Below are 18,498 nucleotides of genomic sequence, written 5' to 3'. Positions count from 1 at the left end.
CCACAGATTATATGATTATACTACTATTGTTCTAAACTATGGTCTGTGCTATTACCTATTAGCTACTACCAAAAATGTACAAATAGATGAACAAAATGTACACATCTATTGAATATTGATTTCTGACGTTAAAGCTGAGTACGTACAAATCCTGGATTTTAATGCTATGGATATCTTTTTCTCGGGATAGTCGAATTGTACTCATTACTTAATACCTATGAATAAGTCAAATTGCATTTAGATTTAAAAATAGTAGTGGTCGAACTGCACTCTTTCAAAAAAGGAATTAAAATTCTATAAATCTTATACAGATGATTTTATGTCAGCTATCCCAGAAGACCACGCTGTTCAAGAATTTAGTGACTACTTAGTTGATAATTATATTTCTAACAATGGACTTTTATATATTTGTATTTATAAATGTTTTAACACAATTATAAATAGATACTTATATTTGAATGCAGAATATTGAAAAAAAACAAATGATATTGAAAAGTATATCATACTATTAACTTATATGCTCAAAACGTATTACCAGGTTAGAGTTTTTGAATGCAGTTTGTTATTACTACAAACAATGATAAAAATGAAAAAAAATTAATAATATTTAATGATTTAAAAAAAGATTGAAAAAAGTATAAGTTTTATACTATCACTACAAAAAAATTATTGAAACTAGATTAAAAAAAAGTTATAATAATGACGATAATAATATTTGATGATTCAATGTGTATTTTTTTATAATATTATATTAACATAATGGACATTGGACAGTGTCACAGTGGTATACATAAAACAATCATTTTTAACCATACCAATAATTAAAATCACTGTCAGTCCGAAGCCTGTAAGTGGGAAGGGAAATTAGTGTTTTCTAAACGTTTATCCCTTCAAATGCATTTTTTTTTTTAAATACCTATTTTTAGTCAAAGTTCAGTTATACTGAAAAAGTGCAATTCGACGATACCCCTTTTTCTTTGGTCTTACTTTTAACATGTAAGTACCTTAGTACCTACCAGACTTTAGGTATTTTTTGAATTTGAATTTTTGATCTTTGAGTAGAATATTATGTATCAGTGTGTCACCAGAGTTGGCCAGCCAAAAATTATAAAAAAATAAATAACCAATTATTATAGAAATTATATTGTATTATTTAAACATAGAACATGTAAATATGTAATAAGTATTTTTTCATTTAATTTGAATTCATATCATGTTATCCAAGTACTAACTAATAACTATTAATATATGTGTGCATTCTGCATAATATTGTTAATTATTAATTGTAATATATGCCAAGTCTACTTATTTTATCAGAGTTATTTTTCAATATCTGCTGCCGTAGTACTGTAGTCAATTCCACTTTTGTGTTAGTCAACGCTTTATTTATATCGTCAGCACAAATTGTTTTTTTCGTCAAATCGTCAATGGATTGCAAATGTTGTACGATTGTTTCTTCATAGTCTTTAGCCATGATATCCAATGCTTCATTTTCATCAATAATATTTTGTAAGATACGTTTCTTAATCATATCTTGAAGTTTTTTGTCCTTATTTGCTAAATTATTTTCAATAACCTCATTCCCTTGTTCTGTAAATAATATAAATTTATTATGTACTGAAATTGTTATATCGTAATTGGTAATATAATAATATATTATATATTTATTATTTATATAGACATAGTGCCCAAATGGCCAAAAGGCCCAACTGGCACGCCGGTTGTTTTTTGGGCATCACTATTGTTAATTTTGACCTTTTTTTGTAAAACTGCGTTGCGCATCGTTCGAACTTTCGGTTATAGGTACATCGTTTGCGCATCAATCGTTTAAGAGGTCGTACATCATTTGTGCATCAATATTATTTATTATATTGTATAGGTATTTCAGTTTTAAATAATATTTGTGCCGTTGCAATATTGTATAATTCAAAAACTTGACTACAATCAAAAACCGCAGTATATCACCGATGAAATAAACTAGTTTCATTTTGTAAAAATAATGGGACATTAAACAATATACCAAGTACCTATTGATTTATAATATTATTTTTAGTGCTTAATTAATTAATTTGTACGCAATTAATTTTTTATTAATTTCTACTCAAACAATACGTATATATTTGAATTTTAACAATGACTATAATGTGTCTAATTGAGATTAATACAATTTATTGATGGGAAGGGTGTAAAATTATGGTTGACTCATGGCGCAAAACCTGTAAATATGGCCCTGTTTATAGTACCTAACCTAACCTGGCTACCTATATAATAATAATTATGATAAAAAAATATACATATACCTATAATTGGATTTTCTATAATGCCTATTATACTATTAATATATAATATATTATTATTTATTAGATAAGATGAAAACAATAAGGTATAACACATAGCCATATAGACATTACTCTATAATATACATAGACCTATTAAGAAATGGACTGCGCATTGAGAGAGAAAACCAGTGTGATCGTTGAGTAAGAAAGGTCTTAATAGTTAAAATAGGTCTATGATAATATAGGTACCACAGCACTATACTCTATTGCCCGCGGTAATCGAAAAAAAAAGTCCAGAAATACTTTTTCTTGTACAGTTCTAGAGTTGTTATTTTGTATTTTAGTGTGTAATGTATAAAATGCTTGTATTATATAATATATATTATAATAATTACATATATGATATATTTGTTATCCACCATAATATCTATCACAACTCTTATGGTCTTATAGTCATAATATAGGTAGGTAACGAGTACGAGTATGAGTGAGCGTTTGTTTTCGAATTTTATATTTTTTCGCAGTTCAAAAGCGAGTTTGCATTTAAAAATAGAATTAATTAATTCTAAGAAAAATACCCTCAGGTTGAGTACATCCACAAAGAATGCTTTCATTTTATTCGTTGGAGGTGTTCAAAAAACAGCTCTATGAAGTGTCCTGGATTTTTGAAAACTGATTTAGATATAACTCACCCAACTTTTATTTCTGTGCTTAATGATCAAAGGAATGAATAAGACGATATAACGTTACTTCGAACAAAGCAAAAAGTCTTAGAAGTTCTATTTTAAATGTAGATCTTGTGACATCTTTAGTCGTATTAAATAAAGGTTTTATGGATTATAACTTTTAAAATTCCTACAAAATTAAATATTGATCTAAAATTGGCTGTACAATTAGTAAATGATACAAACCAAGAGTTACACGAACTTTTAACACACGCTGATGACATTTTTAAGGAAATATTTGAAAAAGTAAAAGTAGTAACCGAAAAATACAATATTTAAATTAAAATCCCGAGATTACCAAAAAAACAAACTAATAGATGTAATATTTCATTAGACACCGCGGAAGAATACTATAGTCTATAGAGCATCAATTTTAATTCCTTATCTTGACAAATTTACTACAGAGTTAGAAGAAAGGTTCAATGTTCATCGATTGATTTAATCAAGTTTCGATTTTATATATTTAGAGAAAACAATATCATCGAAGATATTACAATTCTTTTTAAAGAAATAAATAAAAGATCTACATAATGATGAAACTAAAAATCAAATAATTGAAGCAGAATACAAATTATGGCGAAGAAAACTCATGCAAACAACAGAGAATGCCCAAATAATGCTCTAGAGGATACATGGCCTATGGCTATTTGTAACCAGTCAATTTATCCGAGTATATTAAGCTTCTCCAGATCTTAGTCATGCTTCCTGTTACCTGTGTAACAAATCAAAGGATATTTTCAAATTTAAAAAGAATAAAAACATGTTTAAGGAATTCCATATCAGAGGTGAACTATTATGAACTTTAAAAAATATTCTTGGTAGGTATACCTAATAATTTAATTGACTGATCCCGTACAGTTTGCTGCCTGTTAAAAATGACAACTCTATATGAGACTCGATGGTGATAATGCGAGCAGTATATCGTGCCTGTGCCCTGTGGATTGCGGACCCCGCTGGATGAGTACTTTATATAAGTAATGTTTTATTTTTATTTTGATTGCGGATACGACGATATGCGGTTATAAGTGCAACTCAGCCACCTTGGTAGGCAATGTGCGAAAATTTAATTGTGTGCATGCTTATACCTGATCTTTCCGATAAACCACTGCAAGCAACCAATAAACAAAAAAAATACCAATTTCTACTAAATATATTTATATTTCTCCTAACCTAACCAATAGCAACCGTATATAAACAAATATTTCCATCATAAATCTTAAAATCTCTATTTCAGCAAATCCCCGGGTTGGATCGTTCGGGTCTTTCGGGTCCAATTGTGAATCTCAACCATCCAGGGCGTCACCCAAACGCATGTAAAAAAAAATCATTAAATTTGGTCCAACCATTTATGAGGAGTTCAGTGAGATACACACGTTCAGTAGAATTATATACCTAGGTATATAAAGATAAAGATATTGAATTTTTTAGACCTCCCCCCCTTAAAAAAAATTGAAAACGCCACTGTATACAATATCCAAATAAAATATAATATATGCAATATGAGCATAATATGGTGCATAATATTAAAAAAATAGTAGAATAATTACTAGTGAATAATGATAGTAGAATTATCGGATTTTGATAACTATGAAATATTGTATTTCAAATAATGGTATAAAATAATTTGTAAAAAAAAGTTTGAAATTATCACTTTTCGAGACATATCATTATGGTTTTGTTAAGGAATATTGAAAAACTAAGTTCAATGTGGCCTTAAGAATATTACTTTTTAGTTTTTATAAGTTCCAAAAAAAAAAAAATTATCAAATTTTGTTGATTCTACAGGACATGATCCTTATTCCCGTATCCCGTATCCTATAAAGTGTACTTTTATTTTTTTGTGGACAAAATTACATTTTGGCACTGGGTGTTTTATTGCCTTATTATATTATTATTAGGTATGCTCTATTACATTGTAGAATGTACTCTGTAAAATATTAAATTATTAGCTGTTGTTTAATCCTACACATCAAATTACCAAATACCTACATAATTTATTCTCTATATTTAAATAGGAAGATGATTATTAATATATTATAAAAGAACATCATGTATTTAATTTTACAATTTACCATTGGCCAAAAAGTATTCTTTATGAAGACATTCAATCAATTCATACTGTTCTGTTAAGCAGTGATCATTGGTGATGTTTCGTTCTTCCAAGCACTCCACATTTTTAGCTATACCTTTGGTTTTATATTTATTATTAGTATAAGACATTGCTTCATGTATTTGTTTCTTAGAAAGTCCACAAAATAAATGATTTTCCAAATCATTTTTCAGCAACTGACCATGAAACGTTTGACAAATTGTTATCAAAATAAAACAAAGTTTTTCAAAAAAATTTAAGTAGTACATTGTGTTAAATCTTGTTGTAGACATTTTAAGAGAAAAAAATATGAGAAATTTATCAAAACAATATTAATTGTTTCATAGCGTATTTAGTGTAGATGTATGTGTTATAAATGTTCAACATAGATGATTTAAAATTTATACATTGATGTGTTGAATCCAAGCATACAACTTAACCATGGACCACCTTAACTCAACAGAAGATTATTACTAAGGTTAGGTTATTACTAATTTCCGAATCATTGTTATTCGTTATACGTCATTTAATGTTTTAATTTATCTTCTTATTTTAAATGTATCTACTTAAGTAGGAACTAGGAAATAATGGATATTTAAATAAATAAAAATTAATCAACATTTGCTTGGAAAATAACAACATTTAATAATGATATTATATTTCACAGATGTATTATTTATTCCCAGCAACAAATAATCCAGAAAACAAAAAACCACCTCCGTCGTCCATTGTAACATCAGGATGTGTTCTATTTGGAAGGACTTGATGGTATCTCATGAAATTATCGGTCAGTCGGAGAAACACTACATCTCTTCTCATCTTGAATTCAGCATACATAGTAACTAACACTTCTCTATATGCTGAATAAATGACAAAAGGTCTTGACAAAGATAAATATGGTAAAAGTGTCTTAACAAATTCAGTTGGTTCCTCTCTGCAGACTACAATTAAACCATCAAATTTATTTGATTTTATAAAATTTAAACCATCTGTACTTGTTATTGGCCGATGTTTTTTCTTAATTTGCGTATATGCTTCATCACTTTTTCTTTTTTTCTCATCTGGACAGTTGGGAACATCTTCCTCATCATTTTCTGCTGGAACATTGTCTTCATTTTTTGTATTCAATATTTCATCCAAACTTACAGTTAACATTTGTTTTATTTTAGTTTCAGAAAAATTCATAGCCTTCACTGCTCTTAATGCATTCTGTTCAGATGTCGAAGAGAATATGTGTACAAGGCACCCATTATCGTGCAGTTGGTTAAGAAGTGCAGCTTGTAATAACCCTTGACTTCCATTCTCGTACAACAAATACTTGCCACCAGGATCCAAATTCACACGGCATAATATCTGAGCTAATGTATCAAACCTAATAGGTATAGTTTTAGGAAGTGTTTGTTGTTTGTATAATACATCTGTAATAAGCCGTATTGAAGGTTTAAATATAGTTAAGTAATCACAGTATTTTCTGGCTTTTTTTTTCAGGTATTTTTCTTGAGCATATTCAGTTTTTAGCTGAAATGTTTTGCTGTTTTCTAACAAACGTTCTACAATATTCTGCCCGCTTTCTCCACTTTCTTTCAATGCTATTATTTCATCAGTGCTCAACAACTGAGATGAACTATCATCAGTTATGAGTTTGTTATCGGTGCCAGAACCATTCGTTGACCATTGGTTACGCGCCTGATTATCGTTACATATTACTAGAGTGTAATGTCTTTTTTTCTCTGGCATTGGTTCTAGTTTGAAGGTAGATGAGAATGGTTGTCCAATGGCCGCTTTTAGATCAAAGACATCGCGGCCTAACTTCAATATGGCTTTGTTCGATATTTGATGAATTAAATAAGTTTCGTTTTTGTTAATAATTAAATAATCACCTCGGGTGATAATGTTTTCAAGATTTGTATCCGTCATGATATATTATTTAACATTAACTTTATAATTTCGATCAGTACACACTTTTGTTTTAATTTTAAAATATTTAAAAAAATTAATACATTTTACTTAAAACAATTTCGTTCGAAGTTTAAATTCTTATCATTTAAAATATTATATATCAGTAAATCATAACATACACATGGTCAAAATCACTGAAAAGAACAGTTGTATTTGTTACCATGGTATAAGTATATTATTCTATGTACACTATGTACACCACTAGATACCGCCACCGAACGATTGAAAGACTAATTGTTATCATTTTGGAATTAGGTTTTAGGTTCATAAAAAATCTGTGCCCTTATTCTAAATTTGATCCGTTTTTAGCTATTCGATAATCGATACCATACATTTCTAAAGCGTAGGTAGTAAATAAATTTCCAAATCCTAATCATACAAAAATATTTTCTCCCGTCAACTGAGGATTTAACACAGTTGCGAACGCATATTCGATTTTTTCAGCGGATTGTGAAGCCCAGTAAATAATAATCACCAATCTCGGATAAGAAATGGCGAGTGAGTATCATTCAAATCATAAATGTTAAATTTCTTGATGGTTTACAGAGGTTTAATGTGTTTGTTGTTTTTTAGGAGGTAACGCTAGAGATCTTGCGCGCGAAAAGAATCAGAAGAAACAACAGGAACAAGCTAAAAAAAAAGGAATTTCTGACAAGGGTTCAAATCAGGGATTGACATTGGAACAAAGAAAACAAAGGTAAATAATCATTATTATTTATACTATACTTATTGTAACAGTCAATATAATACTAATATTTTTAAACTTAAGTATAAGTAATTTTGCTCTTCCAATTGAACTATGGTTATTTATAATTTTAGTATAGACAACTTATTACAAATTACGAATGTGTATGCTATGTTGGATTTAGAAATACTCAATTTTATTTACTTGCACAATAGTATATGGTATATTGGAAACATTGGACATAAACCAATTGGTCACCCATCATAGATTCAAAGGATCATAATTAATTTTATACCCACAAATCTTATACTCTCAATCAACAAGTTTATAATTTTAATTGTTGGATTATACTTTACAATTATTATTTGTTTTTAATATGTAAGTACATTGTACACAATTATTTATTTTGTACTGATTAAAGTTGTAATTTTTTATGCTTGAATGATATAACTTTCAATTTTTTAATATTTTCTATCATAGTGGATTTTACATTTTTTTATTAATTACCTTTATCCTTTTATACTGTTAATACCCCTATGTATGCCCATTCCCAGAATAAATTTCAGAGATTTTTCATTCATACATATTATCAAATATTGAACCAATCCTTGTATGATTAGTGATGTTGAAGGAAGTGAGATATTCTAAATTGTTTCTCTGGTCAATGGGTCCCCATGGTCCTTTGTGAAATATTTATTAATTTAATTAATATGACATAGAATAATATGATTATATTTATACATTAAATTCTCTCCAAATTAAAAAAAAAAAAGTAAAACTTGTAATTGGCTTCATTAGCTTAAACAAAACTCTAAAATAATATGAAAATAGGTAATGCACCAGTTATATTTTTGTATTAATTTTAGTTATATTTTATATTTAGTAACATATTTATAAATCAAAAAAATCTTATCTAATAATTTAATGAACTACTTACCAGTGTGATTTTGTATACATAGTGTACATTATTGAATATACTAATTAAATTATTTTATTTTCAGAGATGCCGATAGAATGAGAGAAAAACAGCAAAAAAAACAAGAAGATAAATGAATTGTTTAATGGATATTTGTGTCACAGGTGTACATTTTAATGCTAAGCTCAAAATAAATTCAATTTTATATTATGTAACATTATAACCATCTATAAATGTATAGACTGCTTTTAGTCTTAACTATCTTTGTCCTTACTAAGTATAAATATGATATTCTTTTATAAATCACTTTGATTCTATTTAAGTATCTTCATTGCGTTATATGATTAAGCATTATCTTACACAACAATTAAATAATAATTTTTAATAATGACTGTTGAAGCATGAAATAAACTTTAGACCTTAAATTTGAATTTATTAAGGTATACCATTTATTTATAGATTAAACATTTTTACCTATACTACCAAGCTTAAAATCTAAATTATTGACAAACAAATTTGATTGCATTTATTGTTGCAATAAATAAAAAAAAATTAAAAAATAAAGAGAAGAATATTTTAGAAACAATAAATAATGTAATTAACTTACTGTTAAGTTGTGAATTAGCCTGGGACTTACATTTACATAGCTCTATAACTATAACACACACAATTTACATGGTGATAGTTTCCCAGCATTCTGATTATCATTAATTCCTTTGCTTATAAATAATAAATGTTTAATTATTATTAACAATTTAATATAAGGCCATACTTTCAAATAATTATTATGCCGTTTAAGGAATGTCCTGTGGACTGTGGTAATACAAATGTCTTTTTAACTAATGTGATTATTAACCACTCTTTTTACTGTAAATTATTAAGCTGATGATTTTTTGTAATAATTTTGATTCTTCTTGATCAAAATTAAAATGTTTTTAAAGTCTTAGATATTATTAACAAATATATTAAAACAATGGACATTTTATTTTATTAACATTCATCGCTTATAAATATATTTATTTATATTTTTATGTTATAGCTGTTCATTGTTCATTATAATAGTTAATACAAATGTTGTAATACTACTCCATATAAGTACCTATCCATTTTATTTATTATATGAGTATGGGATTACTTTTTACTTATACATTATAACTTATAAGTTATTAGTTATAACTGTGCAAGACTCGCACACATCTTTAGATCATCCTCAGAGAAATTATTTGAATTTCGTAAAAAAATTTAAAGTTATTTTCATAAAAACTTTCCACTGAATTAAAAAGCTTGGAAACGTTATGCAAGGTTCCTTATAAATTGCATTAATTTAAGTTAAAAAATATTAAAGATGTGAAGGCACAATTATTTGTACATGCATTTCATGTTTGAATTTTAACAAAATTCATAGAAATCTCGAAATGCATAAAAGATTTTCTTTCTATTACCTAACATCAGACATTATAATAGAAGATTCCCCACAAACGTACTGGAAAAAATAAAAATAAAATTTTTAATTAATTGTTAAGCGTTTTGGTTTGTTCTCAAATACTCCACTGCATTCTCTCTTTGAACGGATATTACTTGTAATTAACTAAAATGTACGAGTAATTAAGGACAGTGTCAAACAATGCAATAACCAGATATGTACCTATATTGCCTATACTACACGCCGGTCATTACTTCATGTTTGCGCGAAGTATATTATTAATATTTTATATGCACATAACACATCATTTTTAACAGTATTTATATGAAATTTTAGCCTATAATTTAGATAAAAGACATTATAGCTTAAAATAGTATTATATTGTATTTTATTATATTATTGATTTAAATTTAAATTAGTAGAAATTGGTTGTTATCAATACTCACTGCAGTTGGATCCAGTAGAATATTGAAATGTTCACCAAATTTAGATAACATTTTCAAAATATGTAAATTTATATTTTTTGATCTATTTATAGACATTTGATATTTTTATTTATTTTAGTTTTTGGCGGACTGAGTTTTCCGAAATTGTAGATAACTTTTAACTAACAACGTTATCCTTCGTTTAAATAATCGTTTGGAACTTTTTATTTTTGGCTCTCCAGAGTACCAACTAGATTCAACTTCCTTTCAGAATAGATATCGAAGTAAAAAATTGAAACAGTTTGACGTCCCCAAAAGATAATTATACAGATAGTAAAATCAATACATCCATAATCGCTCCGCTTAGAATCTAAAATAATTTCATATTTATTTTTTTATTTATTGATTGATGATGCTTTTTTTGAAAATACATAATAGGTTAAAAGTTGACACCCTATAAATGTTATGGCTAGGCTATAAACCTACAAATAAAGTACTGATATGTTTATTTATCTACAAAGCCATCAAGTTAATTTTTTATCCAGTGGTCGTGTAGTATATCTTGGACGTCAGGTGCGCCCTCATAATTGAGAACTAATATATGAACACCATAGTGAGTTCTCAGATAATACATTTTCCTTAAACCATATTACCATAATAATACACTTTGAGCTTATGATGTAAAAATTGTTTTTCTACAATAATAAAATACTTAAATTTAACTAGGTTAACACACTAGAATCCAAAATTCATATGAGTTGTATTTTTATTTTCGATGAAAATATTATCGGATGACGGTAGTTTGCAAGAGCCTGTTTTAAGTTTTAACATATTTAATAATGGCTTATCGATAGTTTAGTGATTTACGAATTCATGAATGTAACAAAATGCTAATATTTTATTTATATGTGTACGTACTATACATACATAAACTTCTCAGTTAAAAATATCATGTACTTTAAATTTTACAATAAAGTAATATTTTTTATTTTAAGTTGACATAAAGTAATAGAGAGAGATAGTGAAGTAAACGGAAAATCCAAATATGTTCAAGAAATTTAAATACTAGTCGAATCTATAATAAATTGTATTTTCAATGAATATCTCAGGGCCGTATTACCGCTTAGGCTGTGTAGGCTAAAGCCTAGGGCGGCAAAGTTTTTTTGGTGTGACCCAAAAACTACGGTGAGATATTAGTAAAATATCAATACCTATGTTAATTAGAAGGTAAATTTATTTCAGCCTATGGGCGGCAAAAACCTTAATCCGGCTGTGGAATATCTAGTGACTAGTTGATTTTTCTACATAGGCTATATTTCATAATAGCCTATGCCCTAGGCTTATAAAATTATTTTAATGATTAAAATATTTTATAAGAATGTAGTGAACAGCAGGTAATAGAAAGACGATAACATTTTTGGCGATAAAATTATATAAGTAAACGCTCTACATTTGAGTAAATACTTAACTATTATAGGTACCTATAGTAAATACGATCTTGTTTAATCTACACGTAGCAAAAATATTATCTTATCGTGTAGTAGTATATACATTGTGCATAACATAGATAGTTGCAAGAAAATACGTTTAAAAAGTACAAAAATAGTGAATTACAAATTACTATTCATTAGTTTATGTATTACCTATTAAAAAAAAAACAGATTTTATGGAATATCCTTATTCCTTATGTACCTAATAAATTTCGAATACTCGAATACACTTCATAAATTATTTTGAGAGATTAAAAGGAAATTTTGGAAGGTTTCTAATAGACTAGTTAAATCATTTCATACCTTTTCTTGGGTAGGTAATAAAAAAGGGTGATTTATATATTTTTTGTATGTGAATTTCACTGTTCCGATTGATTTTACAAGAATGTGTGCTTTTTTTATGTCTGTGTACACGATATTTAGTCAAAATAATGCTTCAATTTTCAACTTAAATATCTTTTCTGGTGGGATAGTGAATCTAGTTGGTACTTTTGACTTTTGACTTTTGAGAGGTCAGTATACAGTTTGAAAATTATCTGTACATCCGTTGCGGTTCAGAAAATTGTTATACTTATTATTTAGTGGAAAAGACAAGTATTTATGATTATTTATTGCTATATTACAATTAAAAAAACTTTATACAAATTCAATTTGTTTAATGTGCATACATATATAAAATCCTCAGTACTTTTTAAATAATTGGGATAGGTTTACAAGCGGAAAACCGGTAATAGTTAAGCAAAACGTGCAGTTTTCAACTTGTTTCGTACAAATAAATTTTGTCTCTTTGGAGTATCAATGAAATAATGAATAACCGTAGTAATTATTTGAAACTTTCACTTTTTTTTCGATTTATTATGATTTAAATTTTTTTAAAAGTCAAATATCTTGAAAATGTAAAACAATCTTTCTCATAAGTTGCTCATACAAAAATTAAAAAACATCATTGTACAGTTGAGATTTATTTTTGATTAGCGTTGAAGTTCAAATTATGAAAAACCATGACCTAGTTTACACATCAAATGTTTAACATACATTTGGAAAACGGATCTCAAATAGTCACATTTATGACTCGAACAATGTCCCGAAATATGTATACATTGCATTGTTTATAAGTTCCTTAGTAGTTAGTACTAACATTCAGTATGTAGGATCACCAGGCGTGCCTCCTTTTTCGGTAAGACAGTGTTGTTTCAGCACTTGTTTAATCTCATAAAGATGCCATTAGGGGGTGGGTGGGATATTGTAAAAATAATTATTTCCTGAATTATTTATCTAATTCTTTGTTATTGCGATTTTCGACTTATATGTATTCCTATTCTACTCGTTTCAAGGTGGCTGTCGACTGTCGTAACTCGTAGAATGCAGATAGATATTTGTTAGGATATTACATCCATATGTGTTGACGTATTGTCTCCGCCTTAATTGTACAATATGGACAATTTGTGTATAGCAGAATAAATTTCGAGTTGTTATAGCTTTAAATGCTTTAACATTATAATGAATTGAATTATTATCAATCGTAAAGCCGTCGAGGTAAGACCACTGTGTTTGAGTTTGTACTTTAGTATTTTACGATATTCCAAAATTTAAAGTTATCATCACTTATCAGAGTTACTATCATTTTTTAGTTACAATATTTGGTGCAGCCCCAGTCCACATTTTACATGCATGTTAAAAAATAATAGCCCTCCTTTGAAATGTTAATGAATTTTTGTCTTATGTACACGAACACGATTGTAAAATATTTAAATTTTAATTGATGCTTTATTTCATTACCCAATGCAGTAGGTATAAAGATTATAAGTAATAAGTACTATATTATGTCAATATAGGCTAAAGCCAGCTATATTTACATCCATACATACCTACATGCTACAACCACCAAGTTTAATGCAATATAATAGAATATTTTACAAGTTATAACTATAACGTACACCAGTAACATGGTGTCATAATAATATTATCTTTCTAATATCAAAACAATAATGACGAAAAACAGTAATACGTAGATAGAAATTGTGACCCTTCCCCTCTGAACGAGTAACATCACGGACGGACGTTGATACCACTACTATTATTTATATACATCAACATAAACTATAACGCATTAATAATGTTATAATATACATATAATACATAATTTCTTTGTACAGGGTACGCGTTATTAAGTAGATAAGCAAGGTATTGCTATGATATTTTATCTTTATAATTATATTGTTTGTCCTTTTCGGTCTACATATTTACATGCCACGGGCGAATATATAGGTAGGTATGCAACACTGTGCATAGTTATTAGTTGACAATCGATGTATTATATACATATTAATGTAAAACATTTAGTAGGTACACAAAGACACGTTATGTAAATGAAAATGTACACACGCTCAGCCTGAATAGGTATTGTAAAATATAATGTAACAATTAAAAAAAGTCACAAAAAAAGTAATTCTTTCTCTAAAGTTCAAACTTTCAAAGTATAGCTAAGTAATATTCGTATCACTTTATTGCGTCGATGATTAGCAGGAGCAGTTACATCATGTAGCCTACATGGTGTTCATCGATTGTTTTAATTTTCCCATTCACATATATTGACGATGTATTATAGTGATGTTAGTTTTAGTTCCTGCAAATGTACGAACACGCGTATTGGACCGGAGGAGGAAAGATCGTATTATATGTGTTTTTCAATATTTTCCTTTGGGGCAAATATATAATACAATTAAATTGATTGACGTGTTTTACCATTTCGAACGGTAGGTAGTACCTATATTATGCGATATAGGAAAAATTCGTCAAATATTACGTTTTTTTGGACAAAAGATATAACTATAATAACATTAAGTCTCTCGCAAATCACAAATCGCAATTGGTATATTAGGTCAGAAATCAAAATGTCAACCGATGAACCGAACACTGTGGAAACCGAGCAAACGCACATGAAGTATAAAATAATATACTGAAAAACAACGACGATGGTGTATTAGAGTTGTGGAACATACTCTACGATCTGTCGGGGAATTAAACCGGTTGAAGTCGATTATTGTACACAGTAATTACATGCGTACGGTGTCCAAAGGTTATCGCGTGCGTTCGTTACTTACAAAGTTACAACTATAATATTATGTGTTGTACGTGTACCTATATACTTATCATTGATCCGAACGAAAAACCTCTGATCATATCATTAGGGCATTGAATATATTATATATATATATATATTACATAAATAGGTATATACTATATACTATATGAATATAATCTTATTGTGTATGTATAACATTGACAACAAGGCTTCCCTCTTTAGTCTTTTGTTGGACTGTAAACGCACGTACCGTTTTATCGTAAATCAAAGTCCTCTAAAACGTTTGTTTTTACGTTTATTCGTAGAACGTACTAGTATTTTAGTCCTCAGTCGCAACTCGTCGCTGTAGGTCGCGACGCACACGCTATAGCTGCTGCAGCCTGCAGTACAGTAAACGGTCATACGGACTGTTAAACCCAAACTTTCAACATGTTCAAATCAATAATATTTGCCCTCGTGGGCTTATTGATCTTCAGTTTTGGATGCTGCGATGATATCCGCGTCGATCTGGATCCGTTGTCGGACGAGTTCATCGATCACATAAATTCGATACAATATTATTGGAGCGTACGTGTTTAGTGCAACCAGCGTCGTGTTTATTATAATATATATAATATTGATGTCGTTATATATTTCAGGCCGGCCGCAATTTTCACAAGAACACACCGATGTCTTATTTAAAAGGATTGATGGGTGTGCACGAGAGCAACGCTCACTACCCGAAATTGGAACAACTGGTGTCATACACCGACACACCGACCGATCTGCCGGAAAATTTCGACGCCAGGGAACATTGGCCGAATTGTCCAACTATTAGAGAAGTCAGGGATCAAGGATCATGCGGGTCTTGTTGGGTAAATCGATTTCCATTACTTTTATCGGTTAAAATGTGCGTCCCACGACAATTTTATCTTTATCATCAATATTTATAGGCTTTTGGAGCTGTAGAAGCTATGTCAGACCGTGTCTGCATTCACTCTAAAGGCGCTAAAAATTTCCATTTTTCGGCTGAGAATTTGGTTTCCTGTTGCTGGACATGCGGTTTTGGATGCAATGGAGGCTTCCCAGGAGCAGCATGGCATTATTGGAAAACTAAAGGCATCGTTAGCGGAGGTCCATATGGTTCTAAAATGGTAATATTATTAATTCTTTGACTTTAAATTAATACCAATTATAACAACTCTTATCCATTTGTCGACATTATTTTATATCATGTAGATAGGTGGCTATGACTGATCTGCTAATAGTTGAATAATTTATATACCTACAATCTACATATTATATAATATACAATTTCTTTTTATGCAGGTTTTTAAATATAGGTACGAATAATTTACTATTTAGAAGAGGACGAGGTAGTTTGAAAGTATTTATATTAAGTTCTTCAGTATTTTCATACAGTTATGCCTATGATAAGATAATGGATTCTACCTTATCAAAAGGGATTTCCGATCAATGAAAATATACCATTAAACATTTTACAACCCATGCTAGAAACTTGAAAGGGAACCTTCAAGAGCATAATGATATAATAAATATTAATTATAATTAAGAATTATATCATAAGTATATTCTTCTCTCTTCCACAAAAACCACGACTCACTGCATTACTGCGTTCATGCGTGCATGGCCTATCTCAATAGTATTACCCCGTGCCTATTTTCTACTACTTATGACTATCATGGTCAGTGGCGGTCCTGTGATTTTGTTTTTTTTTAGGGGGGGGGGACATGTTTTTATTATGTTAATTTATTGCTCAAAAGTTTATATCACACCACATGCCAATAAATCTGATTGACCATAGGGCCCATCTGCTGGCCCCTTAAATCCGCTACTGGCTATAGTCTATCAAAGTTTATAGATAATATTATTATCTATAAACCTTGATGATCTATGAGTCTTTAAGTGGTTCAAGCAGCAAGCATTATAAATATATAAATATTAATATATGGAATGTGGCTCCTCTATACCAATTATGCTGAGATTTCTATTCTATATATTATATAATATTTGTTCTCTTTCTCAGACCCGAGCTCAACGTACGTCTATCGCATTCACGTAACATCGTTTTTTTTTTGTGATTTTTGAGTAGGTACTTAAGTACTTACCTAATTTAGAATTACAAAAATGATAGAGCATTATATTTTTGAGTATGTATGACATAACGATTTTAAATTTTGTTAAAACCAATTATCATAGGTAGTTGGTTAATTGATTAAAAATTAAAATTATGCATGATTGCGGCCAGAAAACGTTCAACCAACCACCCTTGTAGGAATAAGAGCTTTGCTTCAAAAATTATATTCTAAAATCACCTCATTTTCTATACTTATTTGTACCTATGTATTTTTTTATATAAATGCTTTACTGTGATATATACCTAATAACAGAAAATACTGATTTAATTGTTAATAAGTTAAATGGATATTTTTAAAATGTATTTTAGGCTTAGTATAGTACTTTATCCAATTTTAAATATTTATTTATTATATAATACATTTCTGGTTTAGGGATGTATTCCCTATGAAATTGCTCCATGTGAACATCATGTGAATGGTACTCGAGGACCATGTAAAGAGGGTGGTAAAACTCCTGCTTGTGTTAAAAAATGTGAAGATGGATACAAGGTGCCTTATGCACAAGATTTGCACCGTGGTAAATAATCTATAAATCCAATCAAATAAAAAACATTAATGTTTTTTTTAAAGCGTATTTTTGTTAGTTATTATTTACAAAAATGTTTGAATATTAGGTAAATCTGCATACTCGCTTGGAAATGATGTTGACCAAATCCGGCAAGAAATTTATACCAATGGTCCAGTTGAAGGGGCATTTACTGTATATGAAGATTTTATAGCTTACAGAGCTGGTTAGTATTAATATTTAACTATCAATAATTTAAGTTTTAACTTACTATTAGTATATTTTTTTCCATTTGCAGGAGTATATAAACATGTTGCTGGTAAAGCTCTTGGAGGCCATGCAATTAGAATTCTTGGATGGGGTGTTCAGAATGGTGAAATACCATATTGGTTAGTAGCTAATTCTTGGAACAGTGATTGGGGTAGCGATGGCTTTTTCAAAATATTAAGAGGAAGTGACGAGTGTGGCATTGAAGGACAAATTAATGCTGGTTTACCAGCTTAACTTTCACTCGTTTCAGAGTAAACATTTATAAATCCCAACTTTTATATTTAATTCAAAAATGTACTACGAGTAAAAACAAATTATTATTATTTTTTTTTTTTAAATTTCCTTAGAGCTTATTAACTATTATTAACTAAGTTGATTTTGAATAGATACAATAAATTATCAAGTAAAATAAAAGTATATTATCATCATTTATTTTTGTATACCTAATAGATTTTTATTTTGTATGTATTGATGACATTTTTTAATTCTCTAAATTACATGTTTGACTT

At 28.8% G+C, this 18,498-nt stretch overlaps 4 protein-coding genes across 4 annotated transcripts; 2 read left to right on the top strand and 2 right to left on the bottom strand.

The window, feature by feature from the left end:
• Positions 1-1,267: 1,267 nt before the first annotated feature.
• On the bottom strand, positions 1,268-5,553 carry LOC111030205. Its single transcript, XM_022309603.1, has 2 exons — positions 5,077-5,553; positions 1,268-1,590 (listed from the first exon to the last, which is right to left on the bottom strand). The coding sequence occupies exons 1-2, from the start codon at positions 5,384-5,386 to the stop codon at positions 1,280-1,282; spliced, it is 621 nt and encodes a 206-aa protein (XP_022165295.1). The 5' UTR covers positions 5,387-5,553; the 3' UTR covers positions 1,268-1,279.
• Positions 5,554-5,713: 160 nt separating this feature from the next.
• On the bottom strand, positions 5,714-7,116 carry LOC111030204 (tRNA (adenine(58)-N(1))-methyltransferase non-catalytic subunit TRM6). The gene has a single exon (XM_022309602.1). The coding sequence runs from the start codon at positions 7,008-7,010 to the stop codon at positions 5,766-5,768; it is 1,245 nt and encodes a 414-aa protein (XP_022165294.1). The 5' UTR covers positions 7,011-7,116; the 3' UTR covers positions 5,714-5,765.
• Positions 7,117-7,287: 171 nt separating this feature from the next.
• On the top strand, positions 7,288-9,205 carry LOC111030206 (putative SERF-like protein). The gene is made up of 3 exons (XM_022309604.1): positions 7,288-7,550; positions 7,626-7,749; positions 8,739-9,205. Exons 1-3 carry the CDS (start codon positions 7,544-7,546, stop codon positions 8,788-8,790), a joined length of 183 nt encoding a protein of 60 aa, XP_022165296.1. The 5' UTR covers positions 7,288-7,543; the 3' UTR covers positions 8,791-9,205.
• Positions 9,206-15,269: 6,064 nt separating this feature from the next.
• LOC111030208 (cathepsin B) lies at positions 15,270-18,312 on the top strand. Its single transcript, XM_022309606.1, has 6 exons — positions 15,270-15,643; positions 15,715-15,930; positions 16,009-16,209; positions 17,587-17,731; positions 17,829-17,945; positions 18,018-18,312. The coding sequence occupies exons 1-6, from the start codon at positions 15,506-15,508 to the stop codon at positions 18,221-18,223; spliced, it is 1,023 nt and encodes a 340-aa protein (XP_022165298.1). The 5' UTR covers positions 15,270-15,505; the 3' UTR covers positions 18,224-18,312.
• The last annotated feature ends 186 nt before the right edge of the window (positions 18,313-18,498 follow it).

Source organism: Myzus persicae, unplaced genomic scaffold (assembly GCF_001856785.1).
Source record: "Myzus persicae strain clone G006 unplaced genomic scaffold, MPER_G0061.0, whole genome shotgun sequence".
Taxonomy (NCBI): Eukaryota; Metazoa; Arthropoda; class Insecta; order Hemiptera; family Aphididae; genus Myzus; species Myzus persicae.
The sequence above is the reverse complement of the archived record's forward strand: the minus strand, read 5'-3'. Positions and strand labels throughout refer to the sequence as shown.

Coding starts and splice junctions, on each gene's coding strand:
- LOC111030205 (XM_022309603.1), bottom strand. CDS start 5,386: ATGTCTACAACAAGATTTAACACAATGTACTACTTAAATTTTTTTGAA. Junction 1,591..5,076: donor AGAATACTTTTTGGCCAATG/GTAAATTGTAAA, acceptor TATTATTTACAG/AACAAGGGAATGAGGTTATT.
- LOC111030208 (XM_022309606.1), top strand. CDS start 15,506: ATGTTCAAATCAATAATATTTGCCCTCGTGGGCTTATTGATCTTCAGT. Junction 15,644..15,714: donor CGATACAATATTATTGGAGC/GTACGTGTTTAG, acceptor TATATATTTCAG/GCCGGCCGCAATTTTCACAA. Junction 17,732..17,828: donor TGCACAAGATTTGCACCGTG/GTAAATAATCTA, acceptor TTTGAATATTAG/GTAAATCTGCATACTCGCTT.
- LOC111030206 (XM_022309604.1), top strand. Junction 7,750..8,738: donor TTGGAACAAAGAAAACAAAG/GTAAATAATCAT, acceptor TTTTATTTTCAG/AGATGCCGATAGAATGAGAG.
- LOC111030204 (XM_022309602.1), bottom strand. CDS start 7,010: ATGACGGATACAAATCTTGAAAACATTATCACCCGAGGTGATTATTTA.